General features: G+C 40.1%; 1 protein-coding gene across 2 annotated transcripts in view; it reads right to left on the bottom strand.

Moving 5' to 3' along the window:
* LOC123348132 (serine/threonine-protein phosphatase 4 regulatory subunit 1-like) overlaps window positions 1-22820 on the bottom strand; it is a 42924-nt gene that overhangs the window by 14215 nt on the left and 5889 nt on the right. For both annotated transcript variants that reach the window (XM_044985536.1, XM_044985537.1), the window contains exons 3-12: window positions 16262-16394; window positions 14996-15102; window positions 12538-12680; window positions 11874-12020; window positions 7933-8040; window positions 7131-7196; window positions 5595-5753; window positions 4538-4731; window positions 3627-4081; window positions 799-1016 (exon numbers count right to left, since the gene is read on the bottom strand). In XM_044985536.1, coding sequence (XP_044841471.1) covers window positions 799-1016; window positions 3627-4081; window positions 4538-4731; window positions 5595-5753; window positions 7131-7196; window positions 7933-8040; window positions 11874-12020; window positions 12538-12680; window positions 14996-15102; window positions 16262-16394 — 1730 coding nt within the window. The remainder of the gene's footprint in view (window positions 1-798; window positions 1017-3626; window positions 4082-4537; window positions 4732-5594; window positions 5754-7130; window positions 7197-7932; window positions 8041-11873; window positions 12021-12537; window positions 12681-14995; window positions 15103-16261; window positions 16395-22820) is intronic.

Below are 22820 nucleotides of genomic sequence, written 5' to 3'. Positions count from 1 at the left end.
TTTAGCAGATATTAACAAAGCAGCTCGATATCTTTCCTTCAGAAAAAATAATACACCGATAAAAGTTTTATTCATTTTGCAGTACACTCCTGAAAATGCCAATTCTCCTATATTTCCCTCAAGATATTGCTTTTATTTTCCCACAGACCAGTGAAGAAACTGTTCTGGTGAACTCCAATCCAAGGTCAATTTGTGAAGCATGCCCCCTTATGAATTCCTAATAAAATGCTGGTGATTAAAAAAATTTACTCCTGTATTGCGGAGGAATTAAAGGCGAACATCAAGTTGTAGTTAACACACATGCTAGCACTGAATGTGTTATTTTAGGGAACAAGCAGGGTTTTAGTATCTTCCTATGATTAGCTCCATCATAAAGACAAAATTACAAGCACTGTGAAAAAGTTTTCCTATTTAGCCTACATGCACATTAAGAGTATTGTAAAATGGCAGTCAGGAAGAATGTGTATTGCCACTGGTTGATTTAGTCCCTTGTCTGGGGACAAATGACTTATATTTGCTTCAGAAACAGAGAAGATTTTGTTAGGTTTGTTTTCTATGAAGCTCCTGTACGGCCACTTAAAGGTTTCTATTTCCTGGCTCACCTGAACCCAAATACAAATAAGCTCCTTGAAAAAGTTTAAATTTTGTTTTATATAATAAGTGGATATAATAAATTATACTACAGTAGCGTCTAGGGCCCCCAGTCAAGAACAGGGCACTGTTGTGCTAATTGCTGGGCAAACGGAGGTAGACACTGTCCGTACCTTAAGAGCTTACAGAGGATGAGTGTCTACTTACTGTGCTTTTCAGTGTGCTGGTAGTGGATTGGTTGCTTACATCATCCTGGAATGATGAAGAGGACAAAGTGTTCTTCTCCACAGTGCCATGGCTGGCTTCAAAAGTGGACAATTCATTCTGAAGTTTGCCATTGCTCTCTTCTGTGTGTTTGGTCTCATAATCATTGATGGACTCAAACTGAGCAGCTCTGAGCGCAGCGGACAATACTTGAACCTGGGCTGTATAAAGTAAAGGGATCGGGGACACATTTAGGGCTTGTCTACACAGCTTGGCAAAGTCACCAGATGGATGTGATTTGTAAAGAGCACTAAGAGGCTGCACTCTAGCTGCCTTGTGTAGCCCCTTATGATGCACTCTGAAAGATAACTAGTTCACATTAACGTAGTCCTGTGTAAAATGGGACAACATCAGCGTGAACCAGGTACTTTTTAGAGCACACCATCAGGCTCTACACAGGGCAGCTAGAGCACAACACATTAGCGCGCTCTACAAAACACATCCCTCTAGTACCCTTCGCCAGCATACCGTATACAGGTCCTTAGTTTCCTTTCTGTGCTTCATTTTAAAGGATTATTAACGCTACAATTATTTATACTGAGAGATTTAAAAAAAAAAAAAAACACACGACAAAATGCATAGAAACATGAGAGGAAATATTTACCTTTGCAAAAAAAGGTCAAGAATTAACTTCAGCAAAACCTTTCAGATAAACTGTGAGCATAGATTTAGAGGCAGTATTACCGTTTCCAGCAGAAGCATATAAGTATCTGTTTCCATTCTCTGGACAGACCTCTGATAATCTCTGATGGCAAGGAACCCTGGATCATGTCCTATTTCACTATCCTTAAAACAATTTAACATGGAGGAGAGTGGGGCGTGCGGGGAACACTTTTAGAAAGGAAGCTTGAAACTGAGGCCTTCATCCAGAAACTGAAGGCCAACCTTGAGGTAGGAGGCTGCCTGTGAAACTCTGGATCCCCCCTGCAGTTAGGATGTATGCTGAGAAACTGTTTAAAGGCAACAGGTAACTTGTAATAGAAAAGGAATTATATCTAACATACAAGTGTAAATGCCAGAAGTTGCATTTCGTATTTATTTACTGTGTAACTTGTATGTTTGTTCTCCCTTACTATTTCATCTTTGAATTTTTTACCCCAAGCAGATCTCTGTTGTGCAAAAAGTGAGTTAATAACTGGGTGGCTGATTTCATACCTTTGGGAGTGATGAACCAGAGGGAAAAAGTCTGAGACTCTGGTAGTTAAGAAGTTGGGGAGGATAGATTAGGTGAGACTTGGGACTGGAAGGGCTGTTGGTGTCGCCCTGTAAGAGTAACTAAGCTGGTGGAAGCCAGGGTGAGACCTTGTGCTTGTGGGCAACCAACTGGCGTCAGGGATCTGAGCCATTGCAGCACAGCATTAAGGCACCCCAAAGTTACAGGGCAGGCAGTGACAGAACCGCTTACTAGTTTGGGTGACCCCCAGAATATCACATACACACAGATGAAGCCATTTCTGATCAAATATAAGCAAGAGGAAGTATTTAGTGAAGGTCGCTCAAAGTGTCTTTCAGGAATGGATCAAAACAACAAAAATGAGTGTTTTTTGCCATGATTCTGCCAATGTAGTTTTGAACACAGCTCCATTTCTATGTAATGCACCATTCTGTGAAAATAGGAACAAAAAATGCTCCCCGAACTCAGATTTTCAAATAGCTTTCAAAATATTTACATTGGTCCAACTCCCAGTGACTAGATTTTAAAGGTGAAACACGAGAACATATACCGGGACCAAAAGCAGCTACCATTTAAGAGTAGATGGGAAGAGATGAGATGATGGTCACAGAAAAGAGATGAGGATCAGATCAGGTAGAGGTATGCAAGAGGGTTTTGGCAGCTTGGCTAGGAAGGAAGAGAAATGAGCATCCACACATCCTTTTATTCTGAAAGGGAGGAAGGTTGCTTGGCTGAGCAATAATGAAAAGCAAGGACATTACAGTAGAGGGTATGATGGAAAAGATACAGATTTATCTGTCTAACTCCTTCACTCTGTTTCTTAGTAGCCTCAAACCCTTTTCTTTATTTTCTATTGTATATGTGTCAGCCATGCGACTCCCCACTCTGCTGCCAACTCCTATGCTCCAGTTCCACTTCACTTCTTGCTCTTTTCCTAGTCATCAATCTTTCTCCCCATGAGTTTTCTGTTCTTATATTTCTTATTGTGCCTTCTGTCCCCACCACTCACTTTTTCCTTCCACTTTTTCCGGTGGTTCTCAATCTTTTGGGGCTCAGGATCCATTTGAAAATGTTTATGGCCTCGGTAAATAGTCTGGGGGATGGAGGCCCTGGGAGGTATTGGTTGGATCCTGCCCCCCAGGGTGGTTGGGTCTTGCCCAGCACTTACCCCAGAGTGGTGGCTCCTATGCTGTGGGGCTGGCTGGACTTGGCTCTCCACTGCAAGCATTGCAAGCTCCAAGGTTGCAGTCACACTGGTTTGCCCCTCCCAGCCTCAGGGGGTTGCAGTACCACTCACTCAAATCTGGCCTACTCGGACATCTGTCACCATAACGTCTGAGCCAAACCTGAGTGGTGCTGGGACTCCAGAGGCTGCAGTGCGTGGAGCAGGGAGACGAGCCCAGCCAGCCCTCTGGGACAGGAACCACAGGAACTGCCATGCGACCCGAATTTGGGTCCCGACCCACAGGTTGAGAAACTTGGCTTTAGGCAAGAAAGGGCTGCTGCAATAAGGAGCTTTGAAGGGTGCAGGGAACCCTCGCGGCATGAGACATCAGAAACTATACCTCCACATATCGCTACTATTGTAGGCTTTTACCTTGAACATCTGGATCATCCATGTGCTCCTGCAAGCTTTCCAGCACTTTTTTTATTTCACTACTGGCAACACAGTTATTACACATAGCTTTCGACATAGAGCAGCCTTCTTCATGCTTCTCAGTCTTGGACTGAAGCAGCTCCAAATCTTGGCTTATATCAGGGAGTGGGGGGCGCCAGTACAGGAAAGTATTAAAGATATCCTCAGCAGACTGGAACCTTGAGTTCACTCCCTGGCAATTGCTCATGTGACAGTCTTTAATGCCTTCTATCACACATGCAGTGGTATTCTCATTCTGGGACAATCTAGTAAGAGCCTCTCCGGGACTACCACAACTGTTTGAACTTCCTTTCAGTGGGTCTGTCCTTGGGCTTTCAACACAGATCAAGGGGTTCGCTTCTGCTGAAGTCCCTTCAGTTGACGATTCCGATTTAATTTCTATTGGTTGTTCTAAACTGAGAACAGAGACATAGCATTAGGAAAACAAAAGGTATAGACCCTAGAACAGCACTTTCCAGTTAAAAAGACACACACTCCAGATAAGGCAGCAAGAGAAATTATAATAAGTGGAGCTATTCTACTTGAGGACAAATCCTGCTTTAGAACTACTTGTTTCATCTTTAGTTTCAATACATTTTCCCCTTCCTCTCTTCCCTTTCCCCTCCAAGAAATTACTGGTGAAACATTAAAGTAGCTAGATTAAATCAGGTGGCAATTCATCAGACCTATGTAGCCCACATTTTAAACCATTATTGAAACTACACTTGCAGTACCAAAGGTCTTATTTTTAGTCACATATATTAAACACAAGATCATATCAACTAAAACTAAAGACTTAACTGAAGGACTGTGGAGGAAAAAATATTTTATCAGTTTTCCTCTCCCTTTTCACACCTCAACCATAGCTTTACCTGGAGGATACAATGTTCGTACTGACAGATGTGATGTTTGCATTGTTGCCTGGTTGGCGGGAACTGGAAGACGCATCCTGTGCTGATGGTCGGATACTGAGCGTCCCATCCTCCCGAATATAAAGACCAGCACTAGAAGGGTTTGCAAAGGTAGAAATAAACGGGCCTAGAGACTGAAAAGCAGCTTGGCGAACCTGGCACAAAAATAAAGATGTGACATATGTTGTAGCCATGCTGCCTTTTGGTAAATTGTTAATAATGAATATGAAATGTGGCTCAAATTTAGCTCTTACTATATTATAAGGTTATACTTTGCTATTATCTAAGCTTTTCAGAGTATGCTATTAAGCCAGCCCTGGCTTCATTTAATACATTTTACTACTAGAGTTTATCAGGAACAAGCAAGACATCAGAGTAAGGGGATTCAAGAAGCAAAATGTGCGTCAGTAAATATCGTTCATCTCACTTATTTCATTTTTCACTACATGATTCAAGTCAAATCATAATTGATTCACAGACATGGTCCAAAAGCCCTATGCACCCAGTATCTTGACAATGAAAACACAGTGTTTAATGTAATCCCCATTATGACATTTTCAAAAAAAAAAATTAAAGCACCATCCCCAAGTTTGACGGGCCAAAATTTAGAAGGCCCAGAATGACACCCACCTTCTAAGCATGACATTTTACATTTCTAAAGTGAACATGGAAACGAAAAAGAGCAGAAGACCACATACCTAATATATCCAGCTTTCGGTCTTTGGTGGTGACTGTACATGGTGTCCATGTAATTGAATTTTAATCTGTCCTCTAATTATATTAGCACTACATTTTACAGGGTGTGCATGAAGAAAGCATATGCATGTTGCATCCATGCTGCCCTCAGTGTCCTCAATTTGAGGGACCAAGACTGAGAATTACCATGTTTGCCTATACAGGAGACCTATCTTTGCTATTAAGACACTGGTTTGGCCACTTGAAAGTCCTTGTAATTGAAAAAGGTAGCTTGCATGCATGAATTTCTTTTAGTTCAGGAGGTACCTCACCACCGACTTACCCATCTGCAGGGGTCACTGATGAGATTGATAAAGAGAGGGGACAACTTGCTTCTGCGAACTTCTGGGGAAGTGGTGTAAGACACAGCCATAAAGCATTCAGCACAAGCTTTTCGCATTCCCCAAACACTATCAGAGCAGAGTTCAAAAAACTTTGGAATCTGTCAAAAAGGAATGAAACTATAGCTAATCAAACAGGTATTGAAGCTGCAGTACAAGATACCACTTTTGGTTGGTTTAATTACTTGGAAAAAGGTAGTTGGTAGTAGTTTGTGTGCAATGGGTGAAAAAGGACACGAAAGTAGTGACTGAGAAGAAAAATAATTATAATTATATTAATTACTGAAGAATTAAAATTTCCCTCCCCCATTCATCTCAGTTGTGTCTTGCTTTCATTTAAATTAAGGGGAAGGGCATAGGGAAAATCAGTAATAGGCTCTCTTTTCTGCAAGCATATCTTAGTATAAGGATAACTTATTAAGCATGGGAAACTAATTCTTTCTAGTCTGGGGAGGGTGGCGGGACGGGGACAGAAAAATCAGATCACTTTAAAAATACTCTTGTGCTTTCAACTGTGCTTAAAAAAAAAAAAAAAGTATGTTGGAGGTGAGGGATAAAACTGTTAACTTGCAAAATACACAATCTTCCTATTCAGTACCAGACCAGCTCCTCATTTGGAAACATTGCCTCAGGAACATTCCACCACCACCTCTTCCCCCGCTTTGGTTTTTCCCCCCCTCTCTCACACAAGTTTCTGGGATTTTATCTAACAAGTCTAGCAATGGGAAAATAGCCAGCTACTCGCAGAAGAAAGTAATCTGTTTTAAGTAGACTTTTGAAAACATCTCTATGTTTCTGTTAAAATGCTATTTTATACATAGCTGTACAGCAATCACACTCAAATCAAAACTGATTTTTCCTTGCCTTTTTGCTAAAAAAAAAAAAATAGACAGAATATTAGTAGCACAAACATGGTGTTTTACCAGGACTCTCACTTGCAATAAGTACAGATAGTTCCTGTCCTGCACTGACACCTAAAAACCACTCACTATTACCTAAAGAAAAGTGAATATTGTAAGTTAATTCTACTGTTTTTGTGAGTCTTTTATATAACATCAGGATGAGAAAGAAAATTAACATTTAAAATATAATAAACCGTAATGTAAAACTACAAAAGTTGCCAGGCCACTCATGAATAGGTATAAAATGCGAAATTACTTTAACTCAATTTTTTACCATTGTTGAGATTTCAAGTTGATTGTTTCCCGATAATTTAATAAATTCACTGAAAAGAACCCTCCCTTATTGCATAAACAGTGTCTTTAAAAATAAATTGAAATGTCTTTTTTAAAAAACAAACTTTTGCCACCAATGGCGACTAAACCAGTGAAGCAGGTTTAAATTCAAGAAAGAGTTATCCAGAAGTTTGTTCTTTTGTCTCAAAAAAAAACCAAAAAAAAACCATTTCAGTTGTAAAAGCAGATATGAAAGCTCAAGCAAAATACAAATCTTTTTGTGTATCTCTAAATTTTACATACCAAAAATCTCTCTGTGGCTTCTTGTCCAACTGCATTACAAATATCGCCAAAGCTAGCTGCACAAACCTTAAAAAAAAAAAAAAAGTTATGGGTAAACTCCTGGCCCCATTGAAATCAATTAGAGTTTTGCTACTGACTGAAGTCAAGAATTTTACCCCTTATTGTTCACTCCTAAGCATCAAATTTAGACTCTGTAGTTTGCATGTCTTTTACAATACAAATCCTACTGACAAATTTAAATCCTGTAAATGCTAAGGCCTCAGTCCTGGACAAGAGATTCATTAGGGCAGCCCCCTGTGGTACATACACAGCGCTGTTGAAATCAATGACACCCCTAGGTTGGGCCTCTGCATCAGTGAAGAGTCTCATCAACTTTAATGGACTCTGAATGGACTGCAGGGGTTCTCCACCTGAATATTTTAAAGAGGTTGCCAAAAATGGAGTAGAAGAAAAATGTGTGCAGGTCAGTACTTAAGTGTATTGACAAAACTATCTTCACTATGGCCCTGAGTGGCTTAATTTCAAACACACGCTTACATGTTTTCCTGAATCAAGGCCTATATTTGTCTCAAGCTAGGGGTGAAGGTACCTCACTTTCATGAGCATTATACTTTAAACATAGAACACACAAATCAAACATATAAGGAAATTCCTTTACATTGAAAAAGGAGAATCAAAGGCACTGCTAAAGTCTGAAATCATATTACTATCAATACTATGCTTAAAGATAATTTGATGTAGATGTTAAAAATACTGTAGAACGTACTTGAAGTGTTTCAGTTTTGAAACAAGTCATACCAACCTTACGGACTTGGAAAAGTTTCCCGTCACCACACAGCTCGCAGAAACGGGGAAGTAGCATACGTTCAACAATAGTTTTGCTCAGCATAGAAGCCATTTTACAAATTATCTATAACACAGAAGAGGGAGAAAAACCATTAATGTAATAGTCACCAAGCACTTTTAGTTCCAGTTTTCTTTCTAAAAAAAAGAGTTCTGAAAGCAAAAGGCAAACTACTACTTTAAAATACAATTACTGTACGAGTTAAAATTGACATTGTTTTTGCATGCCAGTCCAGTAATTTTAAAACTACAAAATCCACTGACATCATACTATTATGCATGACATTTCTGTATTAGAGGACTGAGATTTTATTTTTTTAAATTGCGTAGGATGAGTTACAGAAATCAACAGTTTATACATGGTTTAATCCAGGGGGAGGGATAGCTCAGTGGTTTGAGCATTGGCCTGCTAAACCCAGGGTTGTGAGTTCAATCCTTGAGGAGGTCACTTAAGGATCTGGGGCAAAAATTGGTCCTGCTAGTGAAGGCAGGGGGCTGGACTTGATGACCTTTCGAGGTCCCTTCCAGTTCTAGGAGATTGGTATATCTCCTTTTATTACCTTTAACTATTTCACAGTGTGGATTACACTTAAATATTTGTGACAGCAGTGTTGGAGGACCATACCAGGATTGAGGCCCCGCTGTGGTAGGTGCTGTCCAAAACCACAATCCTGAAAACACTGTAGCACATGCTTAACTTTAAGAATGCAAGTAGTCTCCTTGGTTTCAATTAGCCAGCTCAGGTGTTTAAAGTTAAGCATGTGCACAGCTCTTTGCAGGACCAGGGCCTAAACTAAAGACAAAAAATAACAAGTGAGTTTGACCAACCACAGGACAGACGAAGGGTAGGAAGGACAATGGAAACAATGATTAAGACAACATGGTTATATACGTTAGCTAGTGCACAACTCGATAGAATTCAGATTCAGTTTGCTGTTAGTTTATAAACTTAAGATTAAAAAAAACTCTCATTAATTCAAGCTTCTGTGTGAAGTTGTCAATTTCAAAGGTCACCACAAACCATGTTACCTGTAGCATTTAATTACTTTAGCCATATACACACTTTCAGCTGTCTTTTCACTACAGTGCATGAAGAGTCCCAAATTTGTGACTCCAGAGAGAGGAAGGGCTTACTGGCTTCCACGTGCCTTTCCACTGATAAGGTCAGTGTCCCACAGAGCCAGGAATTGCATACTGACACAAATATTATTGACTGAATAGAACTCTACATTTTATTTTAATATTTCAGAAAATATATAATTTCTACCTCCATAAAAACAAGTACCGCTCCCAAGAATATTCCATCTTTGTGACAGAATGCCAAATAAAAACCAAGGAAGAATACCGTACAATCCCACTTTTTAAATGGAACTGTCAGTCCTTCAAAAAGACATCTGGTATTCAGATGTCACCCTGGAAGTCTTCCTGAGCAATAACCAACTTCCAGACGAGGAAGGGGAATCTATCTGGTAAAAGTATTTTAGAGGTCAATTGTCAGAGGTCCCTGCTGAACCCAAATCTGATTTCTTATAAGTGAACAGAATCTGTTTTTTCATCAAGACACTTGAGACTTAAGACTTTAGTCATCATTCATACTCTCTGTAAAGTTAACAAGAACCAGGGTAGAAATCTGAAGACTTCAGAAAGAGATCATTGGGGGAAATTATGACCTTGGCAGCATCCTTTAAATAGTTGCAAAGTGTTTTTTATTTGCTCTTAGTTTCTAACAATCTTTTAGCACCTTGAAAATATAAACTCCGATTCTGATCTTTTCCCAAATATGGAGAACATTGATTTTTCCCTATGAATTTAATTGCACTTGTAATTAACATAGGTTTTGTTGCTTGCTTGTTTGTGCGTCAACACTGTGATGTCACCACTACTCTGGGATTGTAGATTAACGGATGCTGCAGTCAGAGGAAGGGGCACAAGTTTATAACAGAATTCTTATTGAGCATTATATACCAAGAACTTTATATACAGAAAAAATATCCCTTTGTGATGGAATTACTATTAGTTTCCTTAAACAGACAGTTAAGCCAACTACATTATAATTTTAAGATAGGTAATTTTGAAGCTGTTTTACCGTGTCTCTAAGAATATGTCCATAAAGCAATGGGGGTGGGGCAGGGAGGGGCAACTGCAACACGTATATCCATACTCTAATCTAATTAGCTTGGATACCAACTGCAGTGAAGCTACAGCAGCACAGGCTTCAGCACAGGCTGTAGAAGCCCACCTGGGACCCTGGGTATGTATTCAGGCAACTAGTCCATGCTGAAGTCTGTGCTGCCACAGCTTTACTACTATTGGTACCTGAGCTAGCTAAATTAAAGTTAGCTCGGTTACATCTATATGTGCTGGAATAACACCTCCAATTGCAGTGTAGACACACCATTAGGTTACATCTATACTACAAGCTAGGGTGCAAGTCCCCTGCTCACTTACACAGACTCACACTAGCTCTCATCAAGCTAATGGGAGTATAAATAGCAGTGTGGCCAAAGCAGCACAAGTAGTGGCAGCTGTAGCATGGCTTAGCTGTGCTGAGTACATACCACTGGTTTCAGGTGGGTTTGTACTCTGCAGGCTAAGTCGTGCCTCCACTGCTGCTACGCCTGCTACCGTGGCTATACTGCTATGAGCTACCATGAGTATGTGTACGCAAGCCGGAAGAGAACTCCCCTAGTTCGTAGCGTAGATGTAGCCTCACAGTGTCTCCACTGAAATTGTTTGTCAACACCATAATGATGCCTATTCTTGAAAATTACTTAGGAAAATAAGATTTGGAAAGTCTGACTAACTGTCTGACTGAAAGCTATACAAGGTGGGTGTAACAACATTTACAAGCAGAAAAATAAAAAAGATTTTTCCAAGAAGAGTTGTTATAAATAATAATCTCAAAAGGACGGGAGTCCAAAGGATTCCTCAAACACTTCACTGATGCAGGGCTCAGAATTTTCTTCTGTCTGACCACATGTACCAGGCCCAGAAAATGTACTAGTTGAAAAGTTATTTGAATTGGTTCACAAAGTGCTTCTATCTTTGGCAGACTGAAAAACCTTACTGTGACATTGTTCTCATTACCATCTTGCTTTCTTCACCACTTCAACTTTAGCTGGTGATCTCTTATGAACTAGACAAGGTTCCTTATAAGAGACCCAAATTAGTGTTTAAGAGCCCAACCTGCTCCCATCCAAGTTAATGGCACAACTTGCATTGATGACAATGATGCAAGTTTGGAGCCACAAGGGGCCCAATACAACAAGTTACTAGTGACCACATAAATTCAAGCCTCAATAGCTTACCACATTTGAAGCTGGCATTCCAAGCTTAGCAAGGGTTTTAACACTGGTTTCTAACTTCTCAAAATAATGGCCAATACCATCTTGCATCTCCGTTTTAATCATAATTCTAAGTTTTTTTCATTGTATCAGGCTTTAATTCTATTCCAGAAGGTTTACAAAAGAGGACCTTGATCAACTCATATTCCTTGATCTAGAAATGTTTTACCAGCACTGGCTGAGGCTGGAAGACAGCAAATTCCAGAACTCAAGTCAGTGTAATTTTCATTCACTAGTTTTGTTGTGGTTTTTTAGGGTGTGTATGTCTGTTTAAATCTCACATGCACACATGCATATTGAGACACTGGAAGGGGGCTGGAAAACTGGTTAGTCCTTTACAGAAAGATCACTTGTAACTGGACAACTGAGAAATACAGGCAGAATTAAAACTAATCTTCCAGTTAACTAGTTTACTTAATTAGCAAGTTAAAAGTTTGAATACAAAGTCCATCTCCCAGATCCTTGCACTGACCAATGTATACACCAATTTAAAAAAAAGTGTGTCCAAATAGGGGATACAATTTTAAAACAAAAAATCTTTTTCACTGCCACTTACATTCACTGCTTCCACTTTGTACTCATCGTCACTGTCTGGAGCAGAGAGGTCCAACAGAATTGGACACACCTTATTTTCAATATCATTTTGAGCAATAAGTTCTTGTTCTAGCAGGATCAGCAGTGCTTCCTGACTTGCTTTTCTAACCTAGTAACATGCAAAAGAAAAGATTAAAACAATACACTGTAAATGCAGTATTTTATGAGAACCATAAAAGTCAAGTCAACATCTGTTCTCACTGAATGGAGTGCAAAAAGTCAAGGAAATAGTGAAAAGCTCATAAATAATAAAACTAAGTATTCCTAGTAACAAACATAAAAACTTGAGGATTTTAAGGGGACTTTTAACCCAACTTTGGGTACTAGCCTACTGGTTGGAGCACTGGACTGGGACTCAGGAGACCTGGATTCTATTCCTGGCTATCATTGACCTGCTGGGTGACCTTAGGAAAGTCATTTCCAGTCTCTATGTCTCAGTTCCTCCATCTGTAAAATGGGAATGATACAGACATCCTTTGTAAAGTGCTTTTCAGATCTATGTACAAAATGCTATATACAATCTAAGTATTATTAGTACTAATAGAAATTAATGTTTAACTCCTCCGTATTGTGAAAGGTCCATATGCCATACTGAATTAACTATACAACAGTCTGAGATTTCCTACCTGGTTGTTAGGGTCTGTGAGGTATCTCACTACAATGGGCATAAGGTAGTCAGAAAATGCTGTTGGGAAGTTTGGTCGACTTTCTTGCAGAAAAATGGCAATGGGAGGTATTTGTTCCATCAGTTCTGTCCGTACAGTAGGCTCTGGCAGCATAGAGAAAGTCAAAATGGCTTTAGTAAATTTAAAGTTAGAACCAGATATATTCAATAAATAGCATTTCCTCTTGTGAAACTATGAAAAGCCAAAAAAAAAAAATCCTCTTTTTAGAAATGTCATCATTTAGAATATCTGTGTTTAAAGGTCAGCTGAGAAATCAAACAGTCTCAGATATAACCTCCCATCAGCCCAAGAGACTTAGAGCCATATTTTTAAACAAATGGATAGGTATCTTCCTTGAGAATCTTGCCCTTTTCATGCATTATAAACTAATTTCCTTACAGCTTCTGCATACTAGTACCTCATTTATCTATGAGCCAATGCATGCGGACGGAGCTAGTAGTCTAAAAGAAAAGAGATGCACACATTATTTTTCACACAGTTTTCCTGTGTTTTGCTAAGGTGCACTGGATTTTTTTCATCTTTTGAAAAGTATCCTGTACATTCTCAGGTGTAGTTTAATAATAAAAATAATGATCACATATCACCTGTAAAGTACCACACAAACATTAAAAGTCACAACTGGGACGTAGAATAGTACTTAGAAGTTTTCTGCACTTTAGCACCACTGTCCCAGACAGTGTACAGCCCAGAGGTTGGGGACCTGTGCTTTACTTTCTGACTTTAGGCATGCCAAGGGGCAACATTTTTTAGTCTCCTCATAGAGCAATAGAGAAAGTAATCAATCACTATTTAATAGTTAAACTTTGCCTTCATATTAATCATATAACTAGTGATAAGATAGAGGTATGTATTTTAAAAGCTATTTCTCCCTTGAAATGATCTTCATTGCAATTAACATTTTCCAATTGTTTTTAAGACAGACTCATTTAAAAGAAACAAGCAGAAAAATATCATAGAAACAAAAAACTTTAAACAGTTAAGTAGTTCAGGCATCAGCTCAGCACACTATAACCCAAAGAAAGCAATCACTTACAGAAGTTGTCATATTAAATATACATAAATAATATGCGACCAAAAAACACTCCCAAAACCATGTTAATGCATATGTTAAACCAATCCCCTCCCCTCCCCCCAAACATCAGGAAATTCAAATACAAAATTCTTCAGTCCACGTTAACTTGCCTACGATAATATACTCAGTACAAGCAAAGTGTGAGTGCGCTTTTGGGGAGAGGAGGTGGTGTGTGGGGGGCTTACATATATTTTTACCCCCTCTTAGTAAGTAGAGAAATGTTCAGGAAATAACATTTTTCAGTTCTGGGTGCCTAAAGTTAAGCACCCAGATCTATTCTTAGGCACCTACATTAAGTGGCCTGGTTTTTAGAGGTCCTGAAAACCTGCTGCTCCTGCTGAGTTCAGTGGAATTTTAAGTATTCATCACTAATTTAAATGAAGGAATATAGTTTGGGGGCAGGATTTTCAAAGGAACCTAAGGGAGTCACGCACCCAACTCCCGTAGAATTTTAATGGGATCTGGGTACCTAACTCCCTTAGTACTTTGGCTTAAGTCATTATGTTTGTACTTTTTCTATATACAAACTTTGCCTTCTGATTTTTTTAAGTCAGGAGCTGACTTGAAGACAGAGCCCATAGAGAAATAAGCAAAAAACACAGAAACTGGTGTTTCAATCTCTATGGCTCCCATATGGCAAAGCTATTAACCGTTTCCAGAGAAGAAGAATTGTCCAGTGGCTAGGACACTGGATTACGTGAAATCTTGGTTCAAGTCCCTGCTGTGCCCAAGCCTTCCTGTGTGACCTTGGCCAAGTCACTCAGCTTCTCTAGGTCTTAGTTCCCCATGTGCAAGATGGTGATAAACAGCACTTCTTTACCTCTGGGATGTTATGGGATAAATACATTAAAGATTGTGAGATAGTTAAACTCTACAGTAATGGGTGTCATATGAGGTACATTAAGCAAGTGTGTTTTGCTCAATCTACCCTGTGCTTTAACACATTCACATTCCTTCTTCCTTCTCCTCTGAAGAGCTAGATGGATCAAAAATATACTCCAGAATGAGTATGATTTCTAAACTAAGAGAAGATAAGAGTTCATTGATACACCTGGCTGCTAAGTGTTGCATGTGGAATTGCTGCCAGAAGCCACATCCTTCAGTCACTAACATGTCACACCACTCCAAAGAGAGCATATATCACATATACAAAGGTAGAGTGGAGAGCTGAATAAAAAGTAGGTCACAAGGTGTTCACAGTACATAGACCTGTCCCTCCTGCTCAATGAACCCTTACACAGTATTTGTCAACCCAAACCAAGCAGTAGTAAGTCAGTCAAATACTAAATAAGGAGTTTTAAAAAATTAAGAAATTGAATCTCAAACCTGCATCTTCGGACAGTCTGACCACTATCTCCATTACCGTCAAGAAATCTTCTTCATTATTACTGAAATCTCGAAAGACATCAAGTAGACCTCTGGCAATAATCTGTCTGCAAAGGGACAACATAATGTGCATTTTAACATCCTGCTGCCACTTGGGGGTGAGGGAGAAAAGAGAGGGGAAGGGACAGAGGGGAATATCAAAAAAATGCAGGGCTGCAAGGGATCTCAAAAGGTCATCTAGTCCAATCCCCTGCACTGAGGCAGGGCCATTATTTATAGACTATCCCTGACAAGCATTTGTCTAACCTGTTCTTAAAAATCATCAATGATGATGATTGCACAACTCCCCTTGGAAACCTATTTCAGCACTTAACTATCTTATAGTTAGATCTATTAGGAAAAACTTGCTAACTACCTACACTGGGAGAACAATTGACTACCGTCCTCTTTATAATAGCCCTTAACATTATTTGAAGACTTATAAGGTCCTCCCTCAGTCTTCTTTTCTCTAAATGTACCCAGTTTACTTTAGCCTTTCCTCATAGGTCAGGTTTTCTAAATCTTTTAGCATTTCTGTTGCTCTCTTCTGGACTCTCCCCAATTTGATCACATCTTTCTTCAAGTATGGTGCCCAAAACTGGACACAATACCTGAGCTGAGGCTACCAGTGCCAAGTAGAGTAGGACAATTACCTCTTGTAGTCATACATATACCCCAGAATGGTAGTAGCTTTTTTGCAAATGCATCATATTGTTGGCTCATATTCACTCTGTGGTCCACTATAACCCCCAGATCCTTTTCAGCAGTGCTTCCTCCTAGCCAGTTATTACCCATTTTGTATTTGTACATTTGATTTTTCCTTCCTAAGTGCAGCATTTTGCACCTTAAAAAGGATGGCCAATCTTCTTTTTAAATGCTCAGGCATACAGAACAGGTACACAGTACGGCTACATCCCAAACCAAATGTAGAACTGTGGGATATAGATGTCCTGTTACGGTGACCAAAATTGAAAACGGGGCCCTTGTAGAAATTATGTACAACAATAATCTTGTTTCTACTGCAATAAAACCTATAATAAATATGCATTTAAAAATGCACAAGAGGTATAGTAACATAATATTTTATTCATTTAAAATCCATAATAAGATTCAAAATAAAATAAAAAATATTAACATAATGGCTAGAAAACTATGGGGAGTAAAATAACAATGCAGAAATGTCTAGCCTTGTCTTTAAGAATATTAGTCTAATTGTCATGTCCTTACCGATTAAATATATTCTCACTAAAAGCATATTTTTCCAAACGAGCAAGCGGAGTCAAGTTATCCTGTCCCGGGATGTCCAAGAATGCAGTTATCCTCATGCTATCACAATCTGGTCCATAGTCTTCAAACCCAACTTTAAAAACAAACAAACAAAAAACATGTCAGTAAGAGAAGAAATCACAGCATTAAATATATCTCCTTGGCAGAATCCCTTTTAGAAATATTCTGCATAACAGAGCCATCTATCAGTACAGTGCTTAGAACTGCTCAGACAGAATCTAACTCTTCACTTAGGCCTGGTCTACACTAGTCTGTTATTTTGGAATTAGCTAAGTTAATTTGGAAGAAAAAAAAAAAAAGATTCCGTCCACATGACCAAACCGGCTTTTTCGATTTAAAGGGCTCTTTAAATTGATTTCTGTACTCCATCTCGGCAAGTGGAGTAGCGCTTAAATCGAGATCGCAATCCCGGGTTAAAGGTATTGGGGATGCAATTCAATGTTATTGGCCTCCGGGAGCTATCCCACAATGCTCCCTTGTGACCGCTCTGGACAACACTCTCAACTCTGATGCACTAGCCAGGTGAGTAGGAAAAGCCCCGGGAACTTTTGAATTTCATTTCCTGTTTGGTTACCATCAGCACAGGTGACTGTCAGCACAGTCCACCATCACAAGAGATCACGCAGACCCAGATTTGCAGACGAGCTCCAGCATGGTCCGAACGGGAGGTACTGGATCTCATCGCATGTTGGGGAGACGAGTCTGTTATGGCAGAACTACGTTCCAAAAAAAGGAACGCAAATACGTAAGCTAAAGTCTCCAGGGCCATGACGGAAAGAGGCTACTCCAGGGACACAGAGCAGTGTCGTACAAAAATCAAGGAGCTCAGGCAAGCATACCAAAAAGCCAGGGAGGCAAATGGGTGCTCTGGGTCACAGCCCCATACATTCTGCTTCTACCGTGAGCTCCATGCAATTATGGGGGGTGACACCACCACTACACCATCACTGTCCGTGGACACCTGCAAGGAGGGAGTTGCTCCTTACTACTGTCCAGGGTGCATGTGTATGGCTTCATGAGCCACGGCATTAAGGCGTAGGCTGGGTCCCCGAGGATAACTATAGGCATTTCAACATCCCCAACAATAATTTTCTGGTGTGGGAAGCAAGTCCCTTCCTGAAGCTGTTCAAACAGACCAGAGTTCCTGAAGATGCGAGCGTCATGCTCCTTTCCCGGCCATCCCACACTGATGTCGGTGAAACGTCCCTTGTGATCTACTAGTGCTTGCAGCACCATGGAAAAGTACCTCTTGTTGTTTATGTACTGGCCACCCCGGTGTGCCAGGGCAAGACAGGGATATGCGTTCCGTCTATCGCCCCGCTGCAGTTAGAGAACCCCAGCACATTAAAGCCATCCACAATGGTCTGCACATTTCCCAGAGTCACTACCCTTGATAGCAGCTGGTCAATGATTGCGTTGGCTACTTGCAGCACTGCAGCCCCTACAGTAGATTTGCCCACTCCAAACTGATTCCTGATTGACCAGTAGCTGTCGGGTGTTGGAAGCTTCTACAATGCTATGGCCACTCGCTTCTCAACTGTGAGGGCTGCTCTCATTTTAGGTCTTTGTGCTTCAGGGCAGGGGATAGCAAGTCACAAAGTTCTATGAAAGTGGCCCTACGCATATGAAAGTTTCGCAGCCACTGGGAATCATCCCAGACCTGCAACACTATGCAGTCCCACCAGTCTGTGCTTGTTTCCCAGGCCCAGAATCGGCGTTCCATGGCATGAACCTGGCCCAATGCCACCATGATCTCCCAATCGCCACATGCCGTGCTTCTAGGAATGTCTGTGTCCATGTCCTCATCAGTATAGTAATTGCATAGTCGTTGCTTCCTCGCCCGGTTTTGCAGGTACTGCACATAGTGCTGGATAATGCGTGAGGTATTTACAATGGTCAAAATTGCAGCAGAGATCTGAGTGGGCTCCGTGCTTGCCGCGCTATGGCGCCTGCATGGGTAATCCTGGAAAAAGGGCGCGAAACGAGCTGTTCAGTTCAAGATGACCGATAAAAGGCAGTAAATGGTTGTCTTCTGTAGCTTTCACGGAGTCGGGAAGCTCGTTAGAGCTGCAAGAGCGGGAGAGCCGAGTTTGCGGCGGAAACATGAGCAGAGTTTGCGGCGGAAGCTGTGCGGCTCTGTTCACGATGGCCAAAAAACAGTGGGGAATTGTTGCCTTCCGTAGCTTCCACAGGAGCCCAGGACAGACAACATGGAAAAAACAGCAGAAGCTGTGAGGCTCTGTTCATGGTAGCCGAAAAAAGGCAGGAAATGGTTAGATGAAAGAAAGAGAGGACATGCGTGGTGGATTCATAGTACCAGGAGACAGGCGGTGCACCATGCTGCACCATCTGCTGGTAGTATGGCGTCTGCTGTAGCTTTCACAAAGAGAGGAGCGAGTGACGGCACACACCCAGAAACACCCGTGAGAATGTTTTTGCCCCATCATACACTGGAGGCTTAACCCACAATTCCAATGGGCAGCAGAGACCACGGGAACTGTGGGATAGCTACCACAGTGCACCGCTCTGACATTCAATGCTAGCCTCGGTACTGTGGACGCACTCCACCGAATTCACGTGCTTTAGTGGGGACACACAACACTGAATGTATAAAATAGCTTCTGAAAATTCAAATAAAATAAGTTCAAATTAATTTCGTACTGTAGACGTACCCTTAGAGAGATCAATGGCCACACCCCCATGCACTTCAACAACTAAGCTTTTAAGGATGAATCCAGAAGTGAAGTCAGTCTGATTGAAGTAAATGGGAATTTTAACAATGACTGCAAAAGTCACTATTTGTCCCTTATACGTAATATAGGTTGAGATTTCCAAAGCCACCTAGACACATATTTCCCACTGCAATTAATGAGACCGGTGCATCTAACTCCTATTGATGGCTCAGAAAGTCTCAGCCCTACCTGGTTTATATTTGGAAAATGCAAAACTCCTTCATGTAAGTGACGTTCCTACTTAAGGCTTAGTTTACGCCAGGGTTTCTCAAACAGGGGTTGTCGCTTGTGTAGCTCGCGGCTCCCACTGGCCGCGGATCGCTGCTCTGGGCCAATGGACCTGCAGACGGGGCAGGTAAACACACCGGCCCGGCCTGCCAGGGGCTTTCCCTATACAAGCGGCGACCTCTGTTTGAGAAATCCTGGTCTACACTATAAAGTTTTGCCAAAATAGCTATGTCAGCTAGGAGAGGGGGGAGAAATCATACACACCCAACCAACGTAGCTATGTCAGCAAAATCCCAGGTGTATACTCAAAGATGCCAACAGAAGAGTGCTTTTGAACACAGTATCACTCACGGAGGTGGTGTAACTATACCCACAGAACTGCTTTTGCTGGTAGATGTTGAATATCCACTAGGGGGCTTTGCTGGAGTAGCTATGACCAACAAAAAGCTCTATAGTGTAGACACACCCAAACTCAACTTACATAATCATCTTTTAGAAACAGCGATTCACCAAAAATGTGATTACATGGACAATTAAATCCAGAATCGATGTCTATAAGCTTTTTATGCTTTTTTGGAAATAGTGCTGCCTTAAGGCTCTCAATATTTGTGTGTGTTCCTGAGTGCTATTCAGTATGTACAGTCTGGTTAAAAATCATATCTAAGAAACTTGTCTTTACCTGTTACTAGTAATTCCTTAGATTATTAAAAATGAAAAAACAACCTTACTTTTCAGTTTTTGCTGTTTGCTTACATTTTGCCCCTCAGCTTCAGCGGTGAAGACTATTCAGTTTCACTTTCAGATTCTCATGCTCAGTACTACAGAGTTTACATCCCAAATGCTGTAAGTGAATGTTTAAATTCAAACAAAAATACTTTTTATTTTTCTTTAAGCCATGAAGATATTTATATTAAAATTAGGTTTTATAATGCTTTAAAAAAACCACACATTTCAGAATAAAATCTTGATTTTGTCTGGGAAAAAAATGAATATTTGTTTAAATTTTGATCAAGTTTTGACATTTTAGGGATACACATATCATAAGAACCTAGCAAACTGTTTTGGTCTTCTGGGAAGAAAGAATTTTATTGGGAGTGTATATCCCACCTCTATAAAAATACTGATTTGACACTAGCACCCAAGCCAAAAATCAGTTGGGGGGGGGGGGAGGGAGGGAGTCTCACAAATTTATTGCGAATTGTGTGATGTGTGGTGTAATTCTTGAAGCCAAAGCTCCTGGAAACGTGCAATTAGTTACATGAGAATCTTATCTTTCATTTTAAAAAAAGTTTCTAGTCCTTGTGATTGTGGAGAAAAGCTTGAAAACAAACTGTAAAGGCTTGAACACAGAAGGCAAATAAAAAAACCACGATTCGTTTTAAAAAAAAAACCCTCATGATTATAAAGTTAATCTTGTCATTTTTGAAGCTTAACACTTTTTGAATGCAAGGGGTTGAAACACTAATTTGGATAAATTTTAAACAAATCAAATAAGAGTGGCTTGAATAATGATAGAATGGGAAAGTTACCATTTATTTTCATTGTTGTATGCAGAGTTGTGGCCATGACTGTCCCGGGATATTAGAGAGACGAAGTGGGTGAAGTAATATCTTTTATTGGATCAACTTCCTGTCTCTCTCACCAACAGAAGTTGGTCCAATAAAAGACATTATCTTATCCACTTCGTTTCTCATTTATTTTCAGACAGGCAATGCAGGGTGGATCAGAATTTCCATAATAAATATTAGTAATTTTCCCTTACTGTGCAGACACATTTGGGAGTTTTCCACTGAAGATACATAAACATCTCCATGCAAGTGTGATTTTTCTTGTGATTTCAGACTCCAAACAGTACCCAAACAGTACTCTGCCAGTATTTGCTCTCCACCCCATCTGTTGTCACTGGCTTCTAGTCCTGTAAACGTTACAGACCACGCATAAATAATAGGTATAATAGTTTGATCCACGGGATAAGATATTTCTAACCTCTGTCCTTAAAGAAATAAACTTTAACAGCAAATTAACCTGCATATAGTATATTAAAGATGACCTCCATTCAGCTATACCTTCTACTTTGTCCCTTGAACTTCAATTTCTGCACCTGTTGACATCATTTGGCTAAGAATTATACACAGAGCTCACATATATAGTATAATCTATGTAATTACTGTGATCATAATTACAACACTGGTATTGGTTGCACCAGAATTCCTCACTATACATCTAAGGGAGTCTCTCAAACTAGTGGAAGCTTTCAAAGAGCAAGAAATGCTAAATGATATTGTTGCATATATAAAATTAAGCAGCTCTTAAGACAACACAATAAAACTAACAGGTAATCAGGTATTTACTGAACTTATTGATTAGGTGTATTCTGTTATACTTTAATTTTAAATTGATGCATGCATAGCCTAATGGATTATGATCTAGCATCCAGGGCTTTGGAGCAGAGCCCAGAGCTGCAGCGCAGACCAGTAGGTTTCATGCCAGGAGCCAGAGAGGAGCATTTCAAAAATATGATTGCTCCAAATCCCTGCTAGCATCTCCTGGCTCTGACAGACTCCATCAATGGACTTTGGGTGGGAGAGTCACATTGGAACCAGTCCTACACCAAGTGAAATCAATGGAACTTCTGCAACATCCTTCAGAAAGGCTCTTTAATCGCTTCTCAGTTTCCTCCTCTGTAAAATGGGAATAATAATATTTAATCTACCTAACTGGGACATTGTGAAGATTAACTGATTCATATAAAATGCTTTGAAGAAGTAAAGCTTTATGTTAAAGTATTATTGTTTAATAAGAGTAACATACCTTCACAATAGCTGACATGCCAATAACTAAAATCTCTCCAAATGAGATGTTACAAATTGCACAAGACTTTTATATTCATTAAATATTTGTTATATCTGTCTATTCGTTTTCAAATTAGAATTTGCCAGTACATTAAAAACATTATATCCACACTGTCATTTACACGCTCCAAGCTATCGGATACAACACTCTTTACAGGGTTCAAATGCTTGCATTTAATAAGGATAAACACCTTCACTTCCATTTTCACCCTTCATTTATTACAGCAATAATTTTAAAAAGATCAACACTTTTCCCCAAAGATCTTCTAAATGTGTGCCTGATAGAACGAACTTTGGCTCTGAACCACATTAAAATGCTCTACTACCAATGAGAGTGTTAGAGTGATACTGCAGTGTATATAAATACTAAACTGATATAGGTATATTATCTGGAGTAACAATCAGCAAATATGAAAACTATGCAGATAGCTATTTTCAGCACAACTCTGCAGGTGTGATGCATATGAAATAAAAACAAAATGTGAAGTCGCCGCAAAATGCCAAACTTGCTTTTTACTCTCCCCTCCCAATATGCATCCTAGGGGTTTTTTCCCCAACCTCACGGAGAGCTATCCATCAGTCATATTGGGGAACATTTGCCTACTACAGAAAGGGGCCCATGCCCCTCTAGTATCATCATTATAAATTAGGGCTCATGGAGCACACTGCAGACTTCCTGCCAAGAGA

This window comes from Mauremys mutica, chromosome 13 (assembly GCF_020497125.1).
Source record: "Mauremys mutica isolate MM-2020 ecotype Southern chromosome 13, ASM2049712v1, whole genome shotgun sequence".
In the NCBI taxonomy this organism is placed as follows: Eukaryota; Metazoa; Chordata; order Testudines; family Geoemydidae; genus Mauremys; species Mauremys mutica.
Note: the sequence above shows the minus strand (reverse complement) of the source record. Positions and strands in the feature narration are given on the sequence as shown.